Below are 25,613 nucleotides of genomic sequence, written 5' to 3'. Positions count from 1 at the left end.
GTAAGTTTTGAAGTGATTTCACAAACAATGTGGTATTTCCACAACGCTGTAGCATTTTTGTTCTTGACAACAAAGGGAAATTTCTTCACAATAAAAGGGAATGTCTTGACAACAAAGTCCTGTCTTCACCAGGTGAAGCTGACAGCAAAAAAAAACAAAAAAGGAAAGGAATAAAAGCTCTGCTTTCACGATCCCGTGAAAGCCAACATAGGCTTGTCTTAGGAGAATTTCCAACGTCCACTGCAAGTATGCATTAAGACAGATGTCATAACAATTCGTTGATGAAGATAACTTGGCCATATACTATTTATGTACAATCTCCAAATACCTAATTCCGTGCTCCAGTGGCAGCCATCGGGTACACAACGCTGGGGCAGACCCAGAAAACCACGCACCAAACGTACCAGACAGATCTACAAAAATTAAAACCCTCAATCCAGCCCCAGTGCGAGGGTACCCTTGCAAAGTAACCTTGCTGGAAGAATGGCAACTACTTCTTGATGCTCTGGATGCCTCTGAATACAGAGGCAGATCTAAGGTCTAAGGAAGTTCAAGACCCCAAGTGACATTTCCTGACACTTTCCATTAAATAGCCTCAGTTGTTTCTGAGAAATTACAGCTACCTACACTGACAAATGGAATGTACAGAGCATCTTTGACTTTAATATCTTCCTCAATATTCTCTATATGTTTCCTCTTGATAGCCTTCCCTGAGTGTCCTACAGATACTGAAAATACGCTGTGTTGACAACCTGGATGCATATAGCGTCCTTTGATCTTATTCAACATCCCCCTTAGCCTTCCATGGAAGTTTCATCTCAATACTCATGATTGTTCCTGCGTTCAATATAGATACACCCCAATACACACTTTTAACAACTTGAAAGCACCTAGTGTCTTTCGAATTCAGGCAACATCCCCTTTAGCCCATTCATGGGTTAATGCAAATAAGTCATTTTGGTAACCTAGATGCACTATTCAATTCGAACATACTGGATGCAGTTAATTTCATTTGATTTAATTCAACAGTTGTAGCTGGAAGTAAAAAAATGGCGGTAGTATTTGCAGTTACAATCGCAATCTTAGTAGTAATGGCAGTAAAAACAGTAGTAGTCACAGTCACAAGTAGTTATTGTCACTAGCTTTTGCAGTCACAAGTAGAAAAAGTCACAAGTGGTCGCTGTCGCAGAAGCAAGTAGTCACAGTCACAGTCATAAGTAGTCCCAGTCACAAGCGGTTGCAACTGTAGTCACAAGTAGTCGCAGTCAGAAGTATTAAACGTTTAAGTATTTACACTTACAAGCAGTTGCAAGTAGTTATGTTAGCAATCGCAATTTCAGTCACAGTTGTACGAGCAAAAGTGTTCCTGAAAGTTTCAAGTCTATATCCTTGACAATTCCTAACATATTAGATATGACTTTTGATAACCTGAACCCACATAGTGTCTTTTGATTCAGTTTTTACATCTCCCTAAACATTCTTTGATGTTTAACCTTATTACCCTTACACTTCCATGACAAATCCAGGGTTTAGCTTTCCCAGTCCCACCGCCTCCCTTTTTCCCAATAACAAATTGTGAATGTAAACAATGGGCATATTGCATATTTTACAGGATTTTTTTCTGAGGCTTTGGGGGCACAGCATCCCCAGGGGCAAAGTTTTAAGACAATTTGATTATTATGAAAAAAACATCTTTTTTCAAAATTGTCATCCCTGTTGACGGGAAGCGGCATCAAAAAAATGTTCTTTGCCCTCCTAGCACTTGCACATCCTAAAATTTTCACCTAAATACCCTCAGCCATTTTTCAGATACTGCTGATGCGCTCTTTTGACGACCAGCCTGGACAAAGTGTTTTTTTGAATTTGTTCAACATCACCCTAAACGTTTCTTGAAAATAATTTTCAACACAGTTGCAAGTAGTCACAGTCAAAAGTTGTCACAGTCACAATCATAAGTAGTCACAGTTGCAACCAGTTGTAGTTGAAGTTAATGCTCTTAGCCACTCTTAATGTATTACAGATTCCCCCTCTTGAAAGCCTGAACGCAAAATTGTCTTTTGATTTAGTTCGATATCCTTCTTAAAATCCCTAAAGTGTCAAATTCACCAACATGGCCTTTTTGGAGCCATCCATGACTGAATACTTTCCCTTTCCCAATGATTATTTCTGTAGGTAAACAACGGGACAATTGCATAATTTACAATCCCTGCCCCAGTGACCTGTGGCGGTTTGGCATCCATGGAGGCACGGTTTTTAAACTTTCTGACTATTTTGAACCAAATGATTTTTTTTCAAAACTCTCAGCCAGTGTTAGGGAGGCGGCATCGAAATAGGGAAAGCGGGGGAGGGATTGCCAACCCCTAATTACTTTTGAGCATTCTATCGAATATACCCTGAAAGTTCCAACTTAATCCACTCACCCGTCCCTGAGATATTACTGATACAGCCAGCATGCACATAGTATGCTTTGATTTTGTTCAATATCTACACCATAATTTCCTAAAAGACATTGCAAGTCAAAGCCACAGTCGGAGATAGTTGCAGTCACAGTTGCAAGTGGTTACAGTCGCAAAAAGTTGGCAAAATAAGTTGTCATAATAGCAGCTAGAAGTAGTCTCAACTGGGGCGACAGCAGCAGTAGTAGTGGCCCTGAAAGTTTCAAGTTAATACCCAGACCTGTTCCTAAGATATTGCACAAACACGTTTTTGATAACCTGGATCCACTTAAGTGTCTTTAGATAGAGCTGAACATTCCCAAAATTTTCACATTTATACCCATAGCTTTTAAGAACATATCCAGGATCAAAAACTTCTCTTTCCTAATGATAAATCGTGCATGTAAAAAAAAGGACAAGTTAGGTAATCTACATTCTTGCCCTTGTGGCTATGGGAGGCATGGCATCACCGGAGACTAATTGTTAAAAGTTTTTGACTATTAAAAAATAGCTGTTTAAAATTTAAATCAGCGTTGAGGGAGACGGGCATCTCAAAAGAATTAGGGGGATCGGTTATCCTCCAATCACTCTTCACCATCCCCCTCAACTGGCCTTGAAAGTTCTTTCTTAATGCCCTCAGCCTTTCCTTACATCTGCAAATGGTGTGTTTCAGTTTTGTTTGTCCTCCCCTCAACATTTCTTGAAAGCTCCACATTAATGTCCTATGTCATTTTGGAGACTCAAGATCAAACACACCTTCTTTTTCCAACAACAAAACTTATATATAATAGACAACTTGCACAACTTAATACCTTTGCCCCATGAACTCTGGAGGAGGGGAGGGGTAGTTTTATCCCTAGAGGCATAGTTTTTTTTACATTGAGATTAGTTTGAACAAGATGGTTATTTTGAAATTTTGATTGGATGTCTTTGAGGGGAGTGCAGCTGAAAAGGATATAGGAGGAGGGATTGATGTCTTCCAACCACTTTTGAACATTCCCCTAGAAAGTTTCAACTTAATACAGCCAATTTTAAGATATTACAGATACACCTTTTTGATAAACTGGATCCACATGACATCTTCTGATTTAGCTCAAGATACGTCTCAACATTCCAAACAGACTCACTATAATACCCTAAGCATTTCTGGATACACCGAGAATCAAACATTCCTATTTTTCCAATAATCAATTTATGCATATAAACAACAGGCAAAAGTAACAATTTACAATCAATGTCTCAGGATTGTGAGGGGGGCATGGCATCCTTAGGAATTAGACTCTTTGAGTATTTTGAAAAGAGAGGCTTATTCAAAATTTCAATCAGTGTTTAGGGGAGGAGACATCTGAAAGAATGCAAAGGAAGAGCGGCTGGTTTCCCTCCAAACACTCTGCAAAATCCCCTTTAACATGCCCTCGAAGTTTCAACTTGATATCCTTAGCAATTTCTCATATATTGCTGATAAGCCTTTTGGACAATCAGCCTATAATTAGTGTTTTGACTTTGTTCCTGAATTTCCTTAAAGTTTCACTTTGATACCCTAAGCCTTTTTGAAGACCCAGGTCCAACCCTACCCCCTATTTCGATCAAAATCATATGTAAACCATTGACAACTTACATAGCTTACATCTCTTGCCTTAGGGGTTATGTCAGCCCTGTAGGGCTGGGGTCAAATTTTTTCTCCTGTAGGGGGTAAAAAGTTTAATTGGATGTCTATGGAGAAAAAAAGGCGTGGGTGGAGGGCTGGTTACCTTGCAATCACTTTTAACTGTTAAAAAGGGAACTAGAAAATTTCAATTTCTAGTTAAATGTCCCCCCTTCAAAGTTTCAACAACCACTCCTTTCATATGATGTGGCTCTAAAAAAAATAATGAATTGAAGCCTCGTGGCCATTTACTACATGCTACACAAGTGCGTTGCCTCTGAAAAGAGGGAGTGCAAGGACTGACTGTAAGCACTGGTTCCAATAACTGTTTATATTGACCATTTAAAACATTAAGCATTTTTCTAAATTTTCATGACTGACCCATTTTGTCCAACATTTTTTCAGCTCAATTTGACTAATAGGTTTTAGATTTCTATTGAAATTTCAATTGAAGGAGTCAACATATGATTTTACTAGCATAGCCCTCTTTAGAAAACAGTTCCAGATGGGTGAGATGGGTCCAAATAGAAACAATTTAGCATTCGTTTCTAATTATTTCCTCTCTAGGGCACTTGAAGTAAGCTATGTTCCTCTTTGCCTTGACAGACTATAACAAAAGAAGAAAAAAAAATCCTCAAGAATATGCTTGTGGACAACCTTTTCTTTGGATGAATAATCGTTAAGAAATCTGTTGGAAGCAATAAGAAAGCAATAAAAAAAAAAAAATATGAAAGTAATCCCTCAGTAACATGTTTGAAGGCATGGGAAAGCATTATGAGTGCCTACTTTGTTTCAGACAGATCTATAGACTGGTGTGTCACAAGGAAAGCAAAATAAAGGGTTTGTCATATTTTGCTTCAGATTATGTATATACAAATATGCAAAATGGTCTGATACTGAGGGATGGGGGTGTAAATCTTTGGATGGCATACAACCAGATTATTGATTAGTTCTATCTGAGGTAAACTCAAGTTCTTTTTTATATCTTTGTAAAGGTGATGATCTGAATGAATTGAACTTGTGGGGGTGAATCTTAAGCCTAAATTAAAGCTTGTAGTGTATATTAAAGCACATAGCCCCGCCTCTTCCTTACTTGCAAACTTCAAAAGATTTTTTGAGGTAGGCAGTCCACAATTGGCAGGCACTTACTTTTTTTAATCCTGCATGCCTTAATTTTACCCATAGGAAGTTGCTGATCATGCGAAAGTAAGCAGAACTCACTGGGCACCACATTGAAATTCGAATTCACTTTAATAAAAAGCATGCGACAGACAGTGCCGATTATTAGTTTTTGTTGTCACATACACACGAAAATCAGTCGACAAGTCAAAATCAACATACATACAATTATAATATATACAATTAACAACAATGATTCGGATTAAAAAGTCGACCCAGCATTAAACAACTTAACAAACGAGGACACCAAACTAAGCTCATAACGAGCATGTGACACAGTCACAGGTTGAAGTTTCGGTAATGGCTCTGCAAAGGCCGTGATTGGCCTTACCCGTGCCGGTTGATGTTGGGGCGGGAGGATATTTCGGTGTATGGGGAAGGACAGGATTTCATTACCAAATGATAGGGCGAGTTTAAAACGACGGGAGTGAAGGGTTTGAAGTTGAAACTGATTAAGGGATATGTACGGTAATTTTGGGGCTTTTGAGATTACTAGGAGGGCACGGTATTGCACCCTCTCAACCTGGTCTGACTGTTCCCTAGTCAGCCCGAAATGCCATAAAGGGCAACAGTACTCAAGTGTGGAACGAATAATGGAGAAATAGATGCGTAGGAGGTGTGTTGCAGGGATTCCATGGCGAGCCAACAGCTTCAGAGACCTGATGGCCAAATTAGCTTTTTTTTAACATGCCATCAACATGTTTGTTCCACTTTAGATTCCAAGTGATATGAACACCAAGTAGTTTAATTCCAGTCACGCGAATGGCGCTGGGAATAAGTGGGTTAAAATCTGTCGTAGGTTTTAAAAAAGAAATGGTTAAAATTACGGATTTTTCAAAGTTGACATTCATTTTGTCCACCTTTGCCTCTTGACATATATCATTCATTAGTGAACCTTCTCTGCTTGGGAGGTTTTTTCAACAACATTCAATGAGTGAAAGATCGTCGACATACTTCCAGCGGTCATCCAGTGTTGTTGCCAAGTCATTTATCATGACAAGAAACAAAAATGGTCCCAAGAGGGTAACTTTTGGAACTCCACAAAAAAAGGGGAGTGGGTCGAAGTAGGCGGACTTATATTTTGTCCGTTGACATCTACCAGAAAGAAAACTAACAATTAAACGCACAAGGAATGAGTGTACACCAAGTTCAAGAAGTTTTTCACGAGAATATTGTGGCAAATTAAATCAAAAGCTTTTCTTAGATCTATTGCAATAAGATTAATCCAAGAATTTGGTTCATCGAGTTTTTGTACAACTGTCAATTATACTTACTAAGCATTGAGATGCAGACGTGTTCGGTATATTTCCAAACTGTCTCGGATAAATTTTCTCCAAAAATATGGTCTTTCAGCCATGCTGCAACAAAACTCTCATACAGTTTTCCCAAAATGGGTGTGTTAGTGATCGGTCAGACACCCAAAAAATTATTGGGCGCATCTTTTTTTGGTATTGGTGTACCAAACAACCAATTTTTCCAAATTGATGGATACTCACCTGAATTTGTCACCTGATTAAAAAGGAGTATTAGAAGGCCACTAAGATAATCTGAAAATGCTTTGATGAGATCGACGGGAACATCTACAGGGGTAATGCTTGTTCTTTTAAGCCTTTTTAATTTAAACAAGAGCTAAGATCTCATATGACACTTATGACGAGGTCAGAAGAGCCAAGAGCTCACATGGTATGAGCTCTAGCAAAAGTCTAAGAATCAATAGGTTGCTTTAAAAGGAAAACTAAGAGGCTTAATGCCGGTCGGGATTTAAAATAAGAGCTCTGAGTCACGAGGTCCTTCTAAATATCAAAATTCATTAAGATCTGATCACCCAATCGTAAGTTAAAAATACCTCAATTTTTCTAATTTTTCCTCTCCCTTCAGCCCCCCCCCAAATTGTCGAATCGGTGAAAACGACTTTATCAAGTCAAATTTTGCAGTTCCCTGACACACGTACCAATTTTCATCGTCCTAGCACGTCCGAAAGCACCAAACTCGCCAAAGCACTGAACCCCACCCCCTTACTCCCGTAAAGAGAGCGGATCCAGTCCAGTTACGTCAATCAAGAATATACGACATTTATAAGTGTTTTCCAATATTTCAGTTTTCCCCCTCCAACTCCCCCCAATGTCAACAGATCTGGTCGGGATTTGAAATAAGAGCTCTGAGACATGAGTTCCTTCTAAATATCCAATTTCATTAATTTCATTAAGATTCGGTCATCCGTGCTTAAGTTAAAAATACCTCAATTTTTCTAAATTTTCCAAATTAACAACCCCCAGCTCCCCCAAAGAGAACGGATCCGTAAATTATGTCAATCACGTATCTATAACTTGTGCCTATTCTTCCCAACAAGTTTCATCCCGATCTCTCCACTGTAAGCGTTTTCCAAGATTTCTGGTTTCCGAGATTTCCGGTTTCCCCTCAAACTTCCCCCAATGTCACTGGATCTGGTCGGGATTCTAAAATGAGAATTTTAAATCACAAGATACTTCTGAATATCAAATTTCATTCAGAGCTGATCACCCGTTCGTAAGTTTTTCCGAATTACTCCCCCCCCCCCAACTCCACCAAAGAGAGCGGATCCGGTCCGGTTATGTCAGTCATTTATCTTGGATTTGTGCTTATTCTTCCCACAAAGTTTCATCCTGATCTCTCCGCTTTAAACGTTTTCCAAGATTTCAGGTCCCCCCCCCCAAATATGACTCTGCATCCGGTCGGGATTTAAAATAAGAGGTCTGAGTTACGAGGTCCTTCTAAATCTGAATTTCAATAAGTTCCGATCACTTCTTCGTAAGTTAAAAATATCTCATTTTATATTTTTTAGAATTAACCTCCCCCCCCAACTCCCCCACAGAGAGCGGAACCGTTCCGGTTATGTCAATCACGTATCTAAGACTTGTGATTATTCTTCCCACCAAGTTTCATCCCAATCCCTCCACTCTAAGCGTTTTCCAAGATTTTAGATCCCCCCAACTCCCCCCAATGTCACCAGATCCAGTCGGGATTTATAATAAGAGCTCTGAGACACGATATCCTTCCAAATATCAAATTTAATTAAGATCCGGTCACTCCTTCGTAAGTTAAAAATACCTCATTTTCTCTAATTTTTCGGAATTAACCCCCCCCCCCCAACTCCCCGAAGAGAGCGGATCCGTTCCTGTTAGATTAATCACGTACCTAGGACTTGCGATTATTTTTCCCACTAAATTTCATCCCGATCCCTCCACCTTAGCGTTTTCAAAATTCTAGGTCCCCCCCCACACCCCCCGATGTCACTGGATCTGGTCGCGATTTAAAATAAGAGCTCTGAGGCACGATGTTCTTCGAAACATCAAATTTCAAAAAGATCCAATCACTCCTTTCTATTTTTCAGAATTAAACCCCCACCACCAGCTCCCCCAAAGAGAGCGGATCCGTTCCGCTTATGTCAAACACGTATCAAGGACTTGTGCTTATTTTTCCCACCAAGTTTCATCCTGATACCTCCACTCTAAGCATTTTCCAAGATTTTAGGTTTCCCCACCCCAATTCCCCCCAATGTCACCTGATCCGGTCGGGATTTAAAATAAGAGCTCTGAGACACGATATCTTTCCAAACATTAAATTTCATTAAGATATGATCACCCGTTCGTAAGTTGAACTATTTGATTTTTTTGGAATTAACTGGCCCCCCACTCACCCCAGATGGTCAAACCGGGGAAACGACTATTTCCATTTAATCTGGTCCGGTCCCTGATACGCCTGCCAAATTTCATCGTCCTAGCTTATCTGGAAGTGTCTAAACATGCAAAACCAGGACAGACAGACCAACAGAATTTGCGATCGTTATATGTCACTTGGTTAATACCAAGTGCCATAAAAACACCTGGGACTCTGATATTACAGGGAAATCGAAGGACTCAGGAGGAGGAGTGAGTACTTCCTTGCTCAGCAAAGACGGGAGGGATTGAACAATGTTAACCAGATGTTTATTAAGGGAGTTGGCTGTTACGACGTCATCTTCATCAATGCCAAAATCGACTCCTTTTTCCACCTTGCCTGTCATCTTTTGATTCGGTAGTACCACTGGCTTGTTTTGGACTCAAACACATGATTAACTTCACGTTCTACATATTTGTTCGCGTGTTTTTGAGTGACTTTTGTTAGTTTGTTTTTCAACCTCTTGGATTGTTGGCTATTACCATGCCCAAAAAGCCATCTCTTTTCCATTACCATTTTCTTAACTTCTTGTGTTATATATGGTCGATCTGAAGAGAAACATTTTGATGAATTCTCAGAAAAACAGGCCTTAAAATTTTGAAGCAAAGTTTCTTGGAAAATAGTAGCTTTTTCATTACTATTTTTAGCATCTTGAAAATTTTCCCATTGGAAAAGACATTACAGATGCTCAATCCACCCCTGTTTTAGCTAGAAGCTGCTCTGAAACTAATCTTATGTTCTTCATTTGCTACATATTTTATAGTGACAACTATAATCAGTAGATGATACTAGTGCGATATGGTAAAAACAAACAAATCTTGACTAAGTTATTGTTGTGAAATTGTGTGGTTCCTGAAGAAAATATAGCCAAATTTTCCACCAAAATGAATCATTGAAAATTGTGCTCAGATTTATTATTATCAGATGTGCTTTTATTCTACTGATAGATATTCCAACTCTCACTACTGAAAGACAGTGTTACTGGTAAAATATTCACAGTATAAACGTTGTTGCCACTATAGTAGCGAAAAGAGCTGAATAACGTCAATTGAAAGAATAACAAAATGAAAACAACTCACTGCAATGTTTTAAAACTAAATAAATGGAAGATACATCTGCAATGAACTGCGACAACTGGATCAAATGGTTTTATATCATGTGCAGATATGCTGAAAGCTAACTACAACCTTTCAATAATCTAAGAAATGGAAAAAAAGCTTCATCGGCTTGTCCTATATCGTGAAAGCCGCTCACAGGTCTGATAGGGTAAAAAAAAGAGGGCATCATTAATATTGTCAGTAGAACTGTGAATAAATCTATGAAAGCACTAAAAAGGATATGGAGTTGCTTGTTGCAGGTCTGGTACAAAGAGTAGACTTAATTGAGGACAATTTAAGCAAAATATATGCTGACGAGCAAACAAAGGATGGAGTCAGGATGTTATAGGCACAAAGCAGCAGTTTCTCACTGAACAAGTTAATAAAAGACTAGGCAAATCTATGAGAAACAACAGACCACTAACAAAGCAAAAACAATGTAATAGGTTTTGGTGGCCAAAAATTTTTTGTACCGCCGTAATCAGCAATGTAAGGCTGTTTTATTTTTTATCAAATCCTTCCTCTTGAAGAACTAGTTGATTCTAACCAAGTTTTAATGCCCGACAACTTAGACTAAAGAGTTCAAGCAAGTATTTCATCAGGACTAGCATCAATTGTACCAGACCTTTTCAAATTCCATCCCCCTTCTATTGAACGAAAATAGCCAAATGGTCATTTATTAGGTGTGCTGTGAAAGTGACAGTACAGTTCTGTAAATACCCCTCAAAAGAGGACAGAGAAAACCATAAAGCTCTAGTTTCAAAGATGCAGGACCAGGTCTCAAAGGGAAAAACGATCTTGTCATCACGGGAGGTAGAAAAATCGTCCAAAAAAACCTGGAGCCAAAGGAATAATCTTAAGCAACACTCAATCTTCTTTGTGCAGTTTATATAGCATGCCTAATTTGTCAAGATAAACAAAAACCTACAGAGTTCTTATTACTAGTAGCTACTGCTAAGCAGTTGAACAATAATATTCAGTAAGTAAACAGTCCTGTAACAAACAAGGGATTTGACTTGGTTGTGTTAACAGAGGTTAGTTCCAAGAACAGTCTAAAAGATTAAAGGATAGTTGTAGCTCTATTCAGGAAAATCAGATAATATCCAACTTGAGTTCAAGTAATTAAAGGGAGGAGTTTACTGGTAATAGTTAGTTCAGGATATTATATTAGAATGGTGGATAATCCCCTAACAGTGATGATGTCAAGTTGGTCTTCTTTGCTCTAATGGTTTAACTTGATCCTAGTATTACAAGAATCATTGTGTTTATAGAAGCTCTTCTGCTCCATTGAAGATTGATAAAGAACAAGCTATAATAGTTTATTTTCAAAAAATCAGTGCATCAGATAAATATGGTCTGATCATAGCTGGCAGCTTGAATTTCCAATAAATATCATGGAAAGAACGATTTGGCTAACATGAAGATACTGTGACACAACAACAATTCCTTAATTGTGTAAACAAACTCCCTACATGAATTGTTGATAAACCCGCTAGATATAGAATCTTTCAAAATTCAACCCCATTAATCCTTGTTTTCCTTAATAGACAGGACTTTTTGGAAAGTATTGGTAAGAGCAACCACATAGCTAATGAAATAAAGCTCCATCTTGAGACTGTAACTAATAGATTGTTAAAAAGTTTTCACAGATGACAAATCTATCAGGAGGGAACTTTAAATGGTGAGCTGGAGTGAAGTTTTACAGGGATCAGAAGAATAGCAATGGGGCAAGTTTAAGTTTTCCCAAAAATCCGAGACAGCAACACTGTTATATCTTATAAGACAAAGCCAAAGAAATCTCTCTGCATATCGAATGAAAATCAAAGTTCCAGAAAGGCAAAATCTATTGCAAGGCAAAGAATACTTTTTGAATCCAATTAGTGAATTTTCTTTCATTTATTTCTGGCTGGTTTTTTTATTCAGTACCTATTCTGCTCTTGTTAGGTTTACTCTGAAAGGCTTAATTTTTTTATGAGCACTGAGCAGAATAGCTACTGAATAGGACATTCGCTTGGCGGAGGTTCTTGTCAAAATATTAGCTTGTTCTTTGTCTTTTACCACTGGCTGACAAAATCTTCGTTTTCTCACCTATTTGATTGTATTTCTCATTTACTGAATCCTTTCATCTCTTGGTTTCTTATGTCATGTATAGCCGTGTGGTCTTAAGTGTGATTAGAAACACCTTAGGGCAACCATCTAGAGGATTCCCTGAGAAAACATTCCATAAAGGTGGAACCAATCTTACTAATCAAGAGGAAATTTGTAAAGAATTTGCTAGAACAGTTGGACAAAGTTAATAATAAGCAAACCAGGCTTTCCAAATATGACCTTCCTATGGGGTTGGAAATTTATTTAAATCCATTGCTAGTTGAAGAATCTGAAGGTCAACCTATTGTGGATGGTATGAAAAGTTTGGCTGCTGGCTCTGATATTCTTTCAATTAGAACACTAAAAAAAAAGTCGGGAAGTGATTGCACCAATTTTTGTTTCATTAATTAACAAGTGTCTAAAAACAGGGGTGTTTCCGAGTTATTTAAATCAGCAAAATTTATTCAGCAAAGTTAGTATATAAAGGAGGAAGTTCAGGTGATACTGAAAATTATAAACCAATTTTGATTTTACCCAGTATGTCTAGGATACTGGAAGAATATTCTAGGTGAGAATATATCACAACCTGGAAGACCAGAGAATATCTACTCCTTCACAATTTGGATTCTATTAAGAGCATAAAGTTGACCAAGAAAATATATATTTGACTAGTATTATTACTATGGTGTTAGATAAAGGATGTAAAGTGGCAACTGTGTTTCTAGATAATGCAAAGCCTTTTGATATGGTTCGTCATGATATTATGTTAATTAAGGGTGAAGCTTATGGAATTAAGGGTCCAGTCATTTCATTTTAATGTACTTCTTTCTCTTGTAGAATACAATATGTCCAATCTAGTCATTTCATTTTAATATTCTTCTTTTTCTTGTAGAGTACAATATGTTCAAACTGATACTATGAGATCTGAAGAAAAAAGCTGTGATACAGTTTCACAGGGTTTTGTACTTGGAACAGTATCTGTAATTGCCTTTTCCAATGGGAAAAATTTCAAGATGCTAAAAATAGTAATGAAAAAGCTACTACTTTCCAAGAAACTTTGCTTCAAAATTTTAAGGCCTGTTTTTCTGAGAATTCAACAAAACGTTTCTCTTCAGATCGACCATATATTACACAATTAGTTAAGAAAATAGTGATGGAAAAGAGATGGCTTTTTGGGCATGGTAATACCAAACAAGCCAACATGTTGAAAAACAAACTAACAAAAGTCACTCAAAAAAATGCGAACAAATATATAGAATGTGAAGTTAATCATGTGTTTGAGTCCGAAACAAGCCAGTGGTACAACCGAATCAAAAGGATGACAGGCAAGGTGGAAAAATGAGTCGATTTTGGCATTGATGAAGATGACGTCATAACAGCCAACTCCCTTAATAAATAATAATTTAATAAATCATGTATATTAAAAGTTTTGTACAAACAAATTAAATCTTACAGAGTCTATTCGAAATTACAAGCAAATGAATGGTGCAATCCTGTGTTGGGTGTGGGGGTTGGGGGAAGGGGAATATGTACTGCAGCATTAGTGGTGAATCTGTCTATAAAACAAAATAGAAGTGTATATGACATTTACCTTTACCACCCTGAAAGCTTATTTCCACTTTACTACTGTTGTCTGCAGCAGCTCATTGCTAACAAATTTAGTAAAAGCCAAGGACCAGTACTGGTATATTTGATTATTTAATGTGGGTTTAGAATTTTTATTAAATTGATTTGGTTGTGGGTTCACCAATTTATATTAACAAATAGCATTGTTTACAGCAGGCCACATAAAGCTGAAACAAAATCATAGGCAGCACAATACTGCTGTCTAAGTAAATGTATAGGATATGTGAAAGTATTACCACATACTGTGTAACATTATATCATGACATATTACCCACATTTGAATAGGGATTTGTACTTCAAATTTGAAAGTATTCAAAAAATATAGTTAGAATTATTAACTTATCCATGAGGCATTGTTTGGAAAAGAATATCTAGAAAATCTGAATAATTCTTGGCATCATTTTGGCAGAAACCTTATGTTAATTAAAAATTGTCAGGGAGACACATTGGAAGGGAAAATTGGCTACGCGAGTTTGAAAGTTACCTCCCCCTTTGTATCTTTTCTGAAGGGTATAGATTTCTGGAGGGGAGGGTTACACTGGATACTGTTTTATGTCTGTAATTTCCTTCACAAGCAAAGCTATGTCTCCTAGTATTGCATGATAAAAACAGAACAAGAAAATGAGTTGGTACCACCATACCACATATATGTGCACACAAAATTAGTACCACTTATATGTGCACACAAAATTTCTAAATTATAAGAAAAATATACATGTTTTGTTTAAATTCACTTTATATTATTCTTGGCAGACATTTCATGCAGATTGATGATGCAGAGATAAATGTCACACAAGTAGCACTGGTGTTGTGAGAAATGCAACTAATTTTAGTCATAATGCTTAGTAAATTTAGGTCAATTCTTTTTTTTTGTAGCTGGTTAAAAGAGATATTAAAAAAAAAGCAAAAATAGCAAAAAGTCAGCAAGGTATTGTACATAGAGACAGTACTACATTTATGGGTTAATATATGAATCCAGAACATAAGCAATAGGATATTATCAGTGCTTATTACGCATTTCAATGACAAATAAGAGAATCAGAGTTTCAATTTAAATACTGGAAATAAAAATTAAAACAATCAAATTATTCCTGGAGCAGATCCCCCTCTGCCGAATTACATGACCAAATGACAACCAATTTGACCTATCTATTTATAATACAAATATCATTAGAAAAAGCACTAAGTCTTATTTTCTTTTAGGAAATTATTTTTGCTGTATATCTATCTTATTATTCTTTGATGATTCTATTTCTATCCTATTTGCAGATATTGAGGGTGTATTCATTTCCACTTTTGAAAGTTTTAAAACAAGAAGATCTAATCTTGAACTGATAGATTTTAGGAAATAAAATACTATTAGATATTAAGGAAAAAATTGAACTGAGCAAATGTGGCAAAACAGGAAACATAGAATATTTTTTGATTCTGCCATTAACTAGGCTCACATTTTGCTTGATGGTAAGGTTTCAAAGGAAGTATATTTGGAAAAATATCACTGTAGAACATATCTGCTATGGCCTGCAGGTTTTTTTGCAAATATATTGTATCTTATCTTATCTATCATGAAGTGTAATGGGCACTATTTTTCTTCTTTTCCTTTTGTTAAAAACAAGTATGGATTGATTTAAAAATTTATTTGATCAAAGTAAAGAACAAATTTGCCAATTAAATAAGCAACAGTTTTAAAGCTACTTAATAAATGATAGTGTTTTTCCAAATTATTGGGGGGAGAGGGCAACTACCCCCCCCCCCTCAAAAACAACACTGGATGGACTTAACCTAAGACAAGTGCTTTAGAGCAGAATAACTGTATTTATATAAACTAGAGTAGGCCTAAACCTCAGTTTTGGGTAAAACTATACTTTCATCAAAAGCTGTCAAAAATTGAAAGATCTAATCCTGAACTGATAGATTTTAGGAAGCAAAATACCATTAAATATTGGGGAAAAATTTACCTGAGCAAATGTGGCAAAACAGGAAACATAGGATATTTGTTGATTCTGCCATTGACTAGGCTCACACTTTGCTTAATGGTAAGGTTTCAAAGGCAGTATATTTGGAAAAATATTACTGTAGAACATATTATGAAGTGTAATGGGTGATATTTCTCTTGTTTTCCTTGTGTTAAAAACAAGCATGGATTGATTAAAATTTTTTTATCAAAGTAAAGAGCAAATTTGTCACTTAAACCAGCAATAGTTTTAAAGCTACTTCATAAACTATAATTTTTTTCCAAATTATTGGGGGGAGAGGCTAAGTACCACCCCTCCCTCAAAAACACCACTGGATAGACTTAATCTAAGACAAGTGCTTTAGAACGGAATAACTGTATTTATATAAACTAGAGTAGGGCTAAACCTCAGTTTTGGGTAAAACTTTAATTTCATCAAAAACTGTCAAAAATACATATTACTGCATATAGCAAGATTCTAATGGCTACATTTTGTTTCATTGTCATTGTTAGAGAAATGCATCCATTTTATAGCTTTCTAAATCCCCTTTCAACAAACTAAAAACACATAAAGTGGGCAAGGTTTCAAAGCTGAGGGAAATGTTTGGGCAATATCAATGAATAATGACATAAAAACAATATACAATCATCAGAATCTAGCTATATGTAGTAATTAAAAAAATAAAAATAAAAAAAAATCACAAAAAAACTAAAATATCCTCCCTTCAAGCTTTTAACATTACAGAAGGTTGCCCAGGACTAACTGCAATTTCAGGAGAAAATGATAAAAAATCATGACCATAACAAACAAAGCTTAACCAATCAGCAAAAAGTACATCATAAACATCAACTGACAATTCAACCAATCAGTAATAAAAGTGATATAAATATCAAGCAATCACACACAAAATAAACTTAACATTAGCATAGACAAGGTTAGGCTACGTTTAAAAAGCTCCTTTTTCTCCATTTTACTCTTTGAGGCTACAGCCCAAATTATTATTATATAAATATAGAATACAGACCTCACCCCACTGCCTGCAGGGGTCATGGACTAATACACTTCACTCCATAGGTAATGTTACCTGTAAGCAAAATTAGACATAGCAAAATACACATTTTGAATAAATTTAATCTCAAACCAAAAACTGTATTACCTCTGTTCTGTCAGAAGGCATATCTTCAAATCAATGGAATATAAACATATTATTTAACTAATCACTCTCTTTTGCCAGAAACAGCTGGCTAGTTTAAACTTGAAAGTGAACCATGTTGGATATTGGCATTAATAGATGCATGTTTATTAATTATCTTTTGACTTCCTACTATACACAAATTACCAGTGATGACTGGAATTAGTATTTAAATGAAATTTCATTCATATTGTACAACCTCAAATTTTCCCTTGGCTTCAAAACCCTGCCTACTTTATGCATTTTTAATTTTGCCCCATGGAGGAGAAGGGTCAACCAGAAATAGGCTAAATGTGTTTCTAGAATTAGCATTAATGCTGCTTTGCTACCTGATAGACAATGAAATTATACCTTGGAAACTATACTGCTTTGTGGCATAGTTTCCAATTTAAACAGCTTGTAATGAAAATAAAGTTTTACACACTTTTGTCTAAATTCAATTTTTGAAAGAACAGCTGTTTTCCAACATTAAAGTCCACCAATCCCAACTGGTCAGGTCCTAATCATAAGCAAATCATAACTATCTAACCCTCTACATATAATGTTCAAGATCAGGAGCCTGCTATCTATGTAGGCTTTAGGAAAGATAGTTTTTAATCAGCACATCTGATCAAGATTATGCACTGGCCAAGTGCTGGAGGTCTCACCCTATGTAAAGAAATTATGCTAACAAGACAAATGATGTAACCTATTTCTTAGTTTAGAATATGCTACATACTAAGTAGGCTATTAGTGAATCAATTTTCTTTTTCCCCGTTTTTATCTGCTTTGAATCAGTTATTATTATTAGTATCTCTCTTTTTGTTCTAGCATGTCTCCTTCTGAAAAGCTGTTAGGCTATTCTCATTTATTACCTCCTTCAGTTCTAAGTTGAGCTTGCTTGTAGCCTAGATCCATTCTAAAATATCATTCATCTAGCTAGCACTTTTTGAAAGATAAAAAAAAACCTGGGATGCAATAACTAAATTTGAGGCAAACATAAACCAAAAAATTAACAAACCTTTTCAGTAGTGACATGACACTACTATCTATAAATTTGAATAACAATCACTAGTGACGGACTTAATTAATGCTACAACTCCAATCATACGATCTTGATCAGCATTTGCGGCCAGTTTAAGAAATACCAATCGCCGATCTTCTTTCTCGTCTCCACTCCGGACATCAATGAGAAAGTAGTGACCGAAATAGACGTGTATGTTCATCAGATCTCTAGAAATCTTCTGTAAGTGGTTAGAAGATCCCACGAATCCACGACGAAACTCCCAAAGATAGACAACTCAGCATTCTGGAGAAAGTAATCCATGAAGGCTTGTCGAAAATTAGAAAAACATGCCAGTCAGAGGCAGGTCCATTCTGGAATATCCAGCATGAACTGTCAACAAACAAAGACATCATCTTCAAAGGTGAGAGATAGATTTTACCCAATATATTAAAGCAAGACAAATCCACGCTGGTCATCTTGGAAAAGGAAAAAAACAAGCAAAGATCCAGAATGCAAGTTTACTGGCCAGGCTTGAACGCAGACATTGAGGAATATGTTCGTAGTTGCCAAAAGTGTGCTAGAAACATGCTATCAAACCAAAAAAAGCCCATGATCAGTGACGAAATACAATGTATTCCTTGTAAAAAAGTCGCATCTGACCTATTCACACTCTATAATAATGAATCTCTTGTAACAGTGAACTTTCATAGCTGTTATTTCAAAGTAAACAAACTTAGCTCCACCACGTCAAAGGCCGTCATCTCCAGACCCAGATCTCATTTCGCAAAATATGGCATACCATCTATACTAACATCCGACAATGGCCCTCGCTACTCTTTGGTTGAATTCCAAGATTTTGCCTGGACATGGGGATTCATTCACAGAACGTCAAATCCAATCTACCCCCAGTTCAACAGCTTTGTGGATAAGACTGTCCAGACGGCAAAGAGCCTTATGACAACGGCATCAGAAAACAGTGAAGAACCATCCTTGGGGCTGCCCGAATACAGGAACACACCCGTGGATGGACTAGCCTGGCCGTCCCAGCTTCCAATGAGACGTCAATTGAGGACACTTCTGCCTTATACTACTCACCACCTAAAAAATAAGTGGTCAGCAATCGCAATTTTTGGAGAAACGCCATTGCAGAAGACTCCGAGTAGTAAATAGAGCCCAGGAAATGTAATAATCTAGTCTGACGCCTTTCGATCCTACGTATTTGACATAGACAACGGGTCGGTCATAAGACGGAATAGAGTTCACCTCTAGAGCCGCCTTGGCATTGACTTGGAGACTAAAGACCCTGGTGGGCCAACTGTCATAACTTCGGCCACACTCTATTCAAAACAAAGAAATTCTGGCTAAAAAATCACAGTCACCACCCAGGAATCAGCTCAGAAGATCACCGTGGTGCTCCTCAGTCCTACTAGACCAAATGGGGACAGAGCTCACCTTTTTTGAGGCCTCAATTTAGACATGGGGAGCAGCACCTCTCCCTCCAGTCAGCGCAAAAACATGTTCTGGCAGAGTGGTCAAATCACTAAAGAGATTGAACCCGTAAATAGATGTGTGAAGCAAAAGGTATGCAAAGTATATACCAAGAGTAAATATCAGAGAAGTGAGCCTAGCGCCTTCTTGTGCCCGCTAAAAAAAAGGTGTTAAGTGTGATAGTATATTTACTAGTGTAACAACCTTAATGCATACTTAGAAAACACAATAGAGAAGCCTAGTGCCTTCTTGGGATGTAAATAAATTTAATGAGATCTCAGCAGGTGATGATATGATGCAGTCCTGGTGCATTATGAGCCAATTAGTTTAAAGTGAAAAAAGGGAGATGTAGTGATTATGATTGCTTTGCTAGTGGTTGTGTTTATTCTCGCATGTCTGCAATTCTTTCTTATATTGCTTACTTTTCCTTATAGTAGATTAGGTTAAGTAAATGCATAAATCATAATCTTTGCACGACAATGCCTACGACAGCATAAACATGATATCACTAAAGCTCTAAATTCTAATATTGTTAATGTTTCTTTTGATTCTGCTTTAAGCAGCCGTGTTTTTGAAAATACTAGTCACAAAATACTTTTTGAAGAATCTGCCTTTATTAGCAATGACGTAGGCATAAAGCAAATAGTTTGAGAAACAAATGAAATCAGAGTTAAGATTAATAATAATATTCCCCTAAATAGGGACTTAAGGGAATATATACAAAATGCTCTATGCACAGATTTAATTAAAAATGGTCATGAGAAAATTTAAAAAAGCAGTAGACATTAACACAGAACCAGTTACAAAAAGACATTTGAGGTTAGGTGCCGAAAAGGCAAGATTAACAATGAAAACGTGTTTTAACTATTCTTCTTCAATTCCATGGATCAACTTGTTTCACTTCACCTTGTTTATCAGTCCTGATTGAACTTCGCTGAAATAAGGAGGCTAGGACTTTTTTTAACTTTTCACTTTAGTTTTATATGTCTTATGTTTTTGAAGATCTTTTTCTTTTATAAGTTTATATTTTGTTGAGTACGTCTTTGGACATAGGGCCGAAATATTCATTAAAATTGCACTTTCTTACGAAAAGAATTCCCCATTCTTCTTCTTTTTTTTTATATTTGTGATGGAAAGGCAATGATATTTAAACTGGTCCCTTATCTAGGAATCGGCTGTTTCGCTAGATTCCATTTCGTGTTAGTAAGCAACGTGCATAGCTTAGATACCAACATACAGTTATGAAAATTCCTATCTTGCCCATAAGAAGCTTTTGATACAGAGCTCTGAACTTGGCGCCTCCTCAAAGCCCGCACTCCAACGCGCAGATCATGCTACAACACCCTAGGCGGGAACGCAATTTTGTTTTGTTGCATACACATAAGCTGTGCTGCCGGTTTCTATCTCCAGCAGCCAGCATCGCTACCGCGCACTATGTCCCAAAAATAAACCGAGTTTTCAAAACTGTATTGGTCTCTAATCTGTGGCAACGTGGCTATATCTGAAAAATAGAAAAAATCAAAATAGGCAAAATGATGCAAAAAATCATACCGAAGTTTCTGAGGCCTCTTTGTAGGAATTTCAAATCATCTGCTGCATGTGCGGACATTTTTAATATTCAAGATAAAGATGATTTTGAGACAAGAGTTGTGAAATCTGACAAACCTGTTCTGGTTGACTTTCATGCAAAGTAGGTAGCCTAAATTGAAAAAGAAGCAGTAGGCCCAAGTCTCCCATGCATTTGTAGACATTAGAATAACTATTTTGTTTTATTTTGGGAGGTATAAAAAAAATGTTAAGTTCCTAGTCAGAACAAAACATTGAACACTGTTCAGTATGCCTTTCTTACATAGGCTAATCTTTGTCAGAGTCTTTGCTATTTTCTGAATTCTTCATAACATCCCCAATTTGATCTTATTTGGAGTCACCAAGAGTTGAGATGTTATATTCTTAGTTGCTTGAATAAAGTAATTCTTCTATAGATCGATTTTTCTGGCAGGATTCTAGATGTCATCTAAAAAGAGAAGAAGAGGTGTAGTGTCTGTAATATTCAGGCTTCTGAAGATACATGAATACTCTCACCTAGACAGATGTTGAAATTAGAATTTCAGCAACTATTTTCAAAAGAAAACTAACACAAATCCAAGAAAAAAACTAAATTTAAAAACTCTGATTTTTGCAGAAAAGTTACACTGTTATTCTTGCTTCATAAAATTTACTACTCACTCTTGTTATCTCAGAAATAAGCAGGGATCCATCAAGCTTGAACTTGCCCAGTAACTGGCATCTAAAAAAGAAATTTATGTGTGGTAGTGTCTTGTTATGTGATAGGCCTACTGTCCACACAGTAATATTAAAAAAACGATTTAGGGGTCATAAAATTTACAAAGCGACAGTTTTCCAGGGCTAAAGGTAAAACAAATAATGTTTAAATCATTAAATCTTCTTAAGTCTCATATCTTAGCTTAATCCAAAGATGTTTGTTTAAAAAAGTGATTATATGATTTAACTGTAACTTGCTGCATGTTATAAAGTTGCTTTTATGCAGCTTAAGTCTACATAAAAGACCACTAGGGGGGGGGGTGATTAATTTTCAAAAATACAAACAAAACTGTAAAAATGAGCATAACATTAGCAATATGAAAGTCTTCTTCTTTTTGTTGGGATACCACCAGATACCTAATATATAACAGTATAGTTTATATATACCTTAAATTGCAGCTTGGAGCAGTCTAAGGATTTTTTCATGTAGAAACTCCAGAATTGATAATACATGAGACATAGCTGAATATGTACACTTGACTAGTGGTTGGATGCTGCTGATTCAAGTGCTTCCCAGTTATACTTCTGTTCTTTTGTTGACCATTCATTGTCTAGATGGTTCTTAAAGCTGTCTGTGGTTTGGGCAGCAATGGTATCTGACAATAATTTGTTCCAGAGGTTGGCAACATGGTTAGTAAGAGAATGGGCATGTTGCCACTTTGAGGAAAATGCATAGATAACTGCAAGTTATGTCCCCTTGTATGAGAGTCCTGAGACACCAGAGGAAGAAGACCAGGAAGTGCCTTTGAATTAATAAGTTTATGAACCAGAATGGCACCACCCTGTCTTCTTCTATAAACCAGAGTTAGGAGTTTCAGCTTGCATAGCCTTGTAGGGTAAGGGAGCTCATGCAATCCACTCACCACCCTAGTGGCTCTTCTCTGGACATCTTCAAGAATTTTAACACCTTTTTTTGATAAAGGGGGATGCAAGAACCATGCCTGTCTCAAGCCTTGACCAAACAAGCCCTTTATACAAAAGGCTCAGAATTTTAGAAGAACAGGAGAAAATTGTTCTTTTTATGAGCCCTAGTGATGAGCTAGCTGATGCTGCTGCCTCCTTTGCATGAGTGCTGAATTTAAGAGGATTGTCAATAATTTACTCCTAGGTCACATTCTTCCAACACTGGAGAAAGGAACTGACTGTAAAGAGCGCAAGTGGTATTGATATTCTTGTGCCCAAAGTGTAAAACATGACATTTTGACACATTGAAAGTGAGTAGCCAAGATTTCGCCCACATGCTAAGGAGATCAAGGTCTTTCTGAAGCCACATGCTAAGGAGATCAAGGTCTTTCTGAAGTTGGGAATTATCCTCAAGAGTGCTTGCTGGACCAATTACCTCGGAATCATCAGCATATAGTGTCATCCTGATTTTAAGTGCTAGATGAGCATCATTTGTGAAAATATTGAACATGGTGGGGCCAAGAACACTACCCTGTGGAACCCCACTGATAACATTCTGAGAGGAGAGAATAGGATTGCCATCTGCACAAACAATCTTACATGCTGAACATGATTCATCAAGAAATCCAAAATCCATTTAAGAATATTTTCTTCCAAACCAAAAGATTGTAGCTTAAGCTCAAGTCTCCTATGACAAACTTTGTTGAATGCTTTTGAAAAATCAAGAAGGATCATGTCAGCAGGGATTCCCAACTCCAGTAGTTTTGTAATATAGTCATATGACTCAAGCAGATTAGTGTCAACTGATCTGTTGCATTGGAAACCATGTTGAGAGCTGTTGAGAAGATGATTCTGATCAAGATGCTCAATAACTGCTTTGTTGACAATACATTCAAGAAGCTTAACAGCAACAGAGGTTTATACTAATAGGCCTGTAATTTTCCACAGAATCTTTCCTTCCCTTTTTGTGAATGGGGGCAATATGTGCCACTTTCCACTCTGCAGGAAGCTTTGAGCTATCAAGAGATAGTCTGATGAGCTTGGAGAGTGGGTATACTATATTTGTTCTGCTCTCATGCAAGAGACAGGGTGGAGACCATCTGGCCCTGCAGATTTATTTACATCCAACAAAGCAAGCTGTTTCAAAACAGACTCCTCAGTTACCTCAAGAGGTGGCATTGGTTGAGTAACAGTATATGAGAGAGGAGCTGGGAGCTGACTCACAGTTTCTGGTGTGAAAGCTGATGCAGACTGGTTATTTAGGATCTCAGCTTTAATAGCTGGGTCTGAAACTGTCTGACCATGATGGGTCAAATCAGGGACAGAGTGCCTATTTCAACATTTAACAGAAGCATACTGCCAAAACAGCTTGGGATTATTTTTTTTTGTATTTTCACCTAACCATTCTTCATGACTCTTCTTCAGTTGTTTGATGGAATTGGTGGCCTCATTCTGTGCCTTTTGATACTTCTGATAGTTTGGAGCTGTTTTCTTTTTTTTGTTTCCAGGTTTGATTCTTCCTATGCAGTAGTTTGCTAGTTAGACAAGTCATGAAGGGTAGTGTTTTTGCCTGTCTCCTCCAAAAAATTCTTAGTCAACCAAATAACATAGTTTAAAAAAGTCTGGACAATTTGGTGGCTAAGATGAATGGAAGTGTATTTGTGAAAGATCTAAATTAGCCTACTTGTCGGCTACAATCAGATGTATATAGGCTACACTGTTGGATTATTTAACTAGTTAGCTATCAAGGTCTCAGTTATATATGCACTAAAGCTTGAAATACCCAACTAGTCAGTTACAAATAGATTTTATTATAAACTGTAGAATCAGCTAACTAGTTTACCTTAAATTTACCTTACCTTAAATTGCACTGGCCGGCGAATAAGGTTGGGTGAACATCCTGTAGATTCGCCGGTTGAGTGATGGAGGTGGAAGTGCGTTGTCTAGTTCCGTTGAGTAGATCCACTGGCCTCCCAGTGTAGTTTCCACTCCATCGCTGCCCAGTCTTGGTCAATTGCTTTTTTGAAGTTGTCAACAGTTTTGGACTGAACTGTTTCTTCACTAAGGGAATTCCACAGTGGAACAGCACGAGTTGAGAAGAAGTTGGAACGTTCTCTCCGTGAGCTTCTTTGTTGCTGGAGCTTCTTGGTGTGGCCCCGGGTGTGGCTAGAGAGCGACTTATTAAAAAGCCCTGGTGTGACACCATTCTCCAGCAGCTTGTGGGTCAGGATTGCATCTCCGCGTTTCCTCCTGTACGTCAGGGTTGGGAGCTTGAGTTTCTTGAGGCGTTCAGGGTACGAGAGGTTCTTACATTTGGTTGGTAGTTTTGTAGCCCTCCGCTGAACGCTCTCAAGGATCTTCTTGTCCACGACATAGTGGGGAACGGCAAGAGAGACTCCGTACTTAAGTTGCGGTCTGACCAGTCCTGTATATAGCTTCCTGATTGTCCTGGGAGATCTACTGGTGATATTACGTCTGATGAGACCAAGGGACCTGTTGCCATTTGCAGCTAGGTATTTGCTGTGACTATGGAATTTCATTTTGTCATCAACAATGACCCCAAGGTCTCTTTCTTCGGTGACAGTTTCCAAAGTTATGAGCTTCCCAGTACGATCTGTCATTGTATATGTCATTCCTGGGTTCTTAGGGCCAAGATGTAGGACTTTGCACTTTTCAGCATTAAACTCGAGGGACCAGGAAGAGGACCAGTTGTTGAGGGTGTGCAGATCTGCCTGCAGAGCTGCGCACTGTTGGTTGTTTGCGACTGGGCCAAACAATTTCGAGTCGTCTGCAAACAGTTTAAGGTCATTTTGCACTGACTGGGCTGAGTCATTGATGAACATGTTGAAGAGGGTAGGTCCCAGTTTAGTTCCTTGCGGAACTCCGCTGAGCACTGGAGTTGGGTTTGACATGATTTGATTCCCCTCCTCATCATACATCATCACCCTCTGTATTCTATCCTTGAGAAACTGGATAATCCATTCCCTTACATCTTGGTGGAG

At 37.4% G+C, this 25,613-nt stretch overlaps 3 protein-coding genes across 7 annotated transcripts in view; 1 reads left to right on the top strand and 2 right to left on the bottom strand.

The window, feature by feature from the left end:
* LOC136030598 (uncharacterized) overlaps positions 1-18,074 on the bottom strand; it is a 118,187-nt gene extending 100,113 nt beyond the window's left edge. Inside the window, exon 1 of the mRNA XM_065709669.1 lies at positions 17,914-18,074. Coding sequence (XP_065565741.1) covers positions 17,914-17,930 — 17 coding nt within the window. The 5' untranslated portion in view covers positions 17,931-18,074. The remainder of the gene's footprint in view (positions 1-17,913) is intronic.
* Positions 18,075-20,852: 2,778 nt separating this feature from the next.
* LOC136030455 (thioredoxin, mitochondrial-like) overlaps positions 20,853-25,613 on the top strand; it is a 36,268-nt gene continuing 31,507 nt past the window's right edge. The window contains exon 1 of the mRNA XM_065709462.1: positions 20,853-21,076. Coding sequence (XP_065565534.1) covers positions 20,919-21,076 — 158 coding nt within the window. The 5' untranslated portion in view covers positions 20,853-20,918. The remainder of the gene's footprint in view (positions 21,077-25,613) is intronic.
* The window catches only part of LOC136030462 (uncharacterized), a 417,595-nt gene continuing 413,124 nt past the window's right edge, over positions 21,143-25,613 (bottom strand). For 4 of the 5 annotated variants that reach the window (XR_010618294.1, XR_010618287.1, XR_010618289.1 and 1 more), the window contains one exon: positions 21,143-21,400. Coding sequence is in view for 1 of the 5 variants with exons in the window: in XM_065709472.1 (XP_065565544.1) it covers positions 21,329-21,400 (72 nt within the window). In the remaining 4 variants the exon portion in view is untranslated. Of the gene's footprint in view, positions 21,401-21,612; positions 21,674-25,613 lie in introns of all 5 variants that reach the window. The other variant, XR_010618290.1, reaches the window with a different exon arrangement.

Source organism: Artemia franciscana, chromosome 1 (genome assembly GCF_032884065.1).
Source record: "Artemia franciscana chromosome 1, ASM3288406v1, whole genome shotgun sequence".
Taxonomy (NCBI): domain Eukaryota; kingdom Metazoa; phylum Arthropoda; class Branchiopoda; order Anostraca; family Artemiidae; genus Artemia; species Artemia franciscana.
The sequence above is the reverse complement of the archived record's forward strand: the minus strand, read 5'-3'. Positions and strand labels throughout refer to the sequence as shown.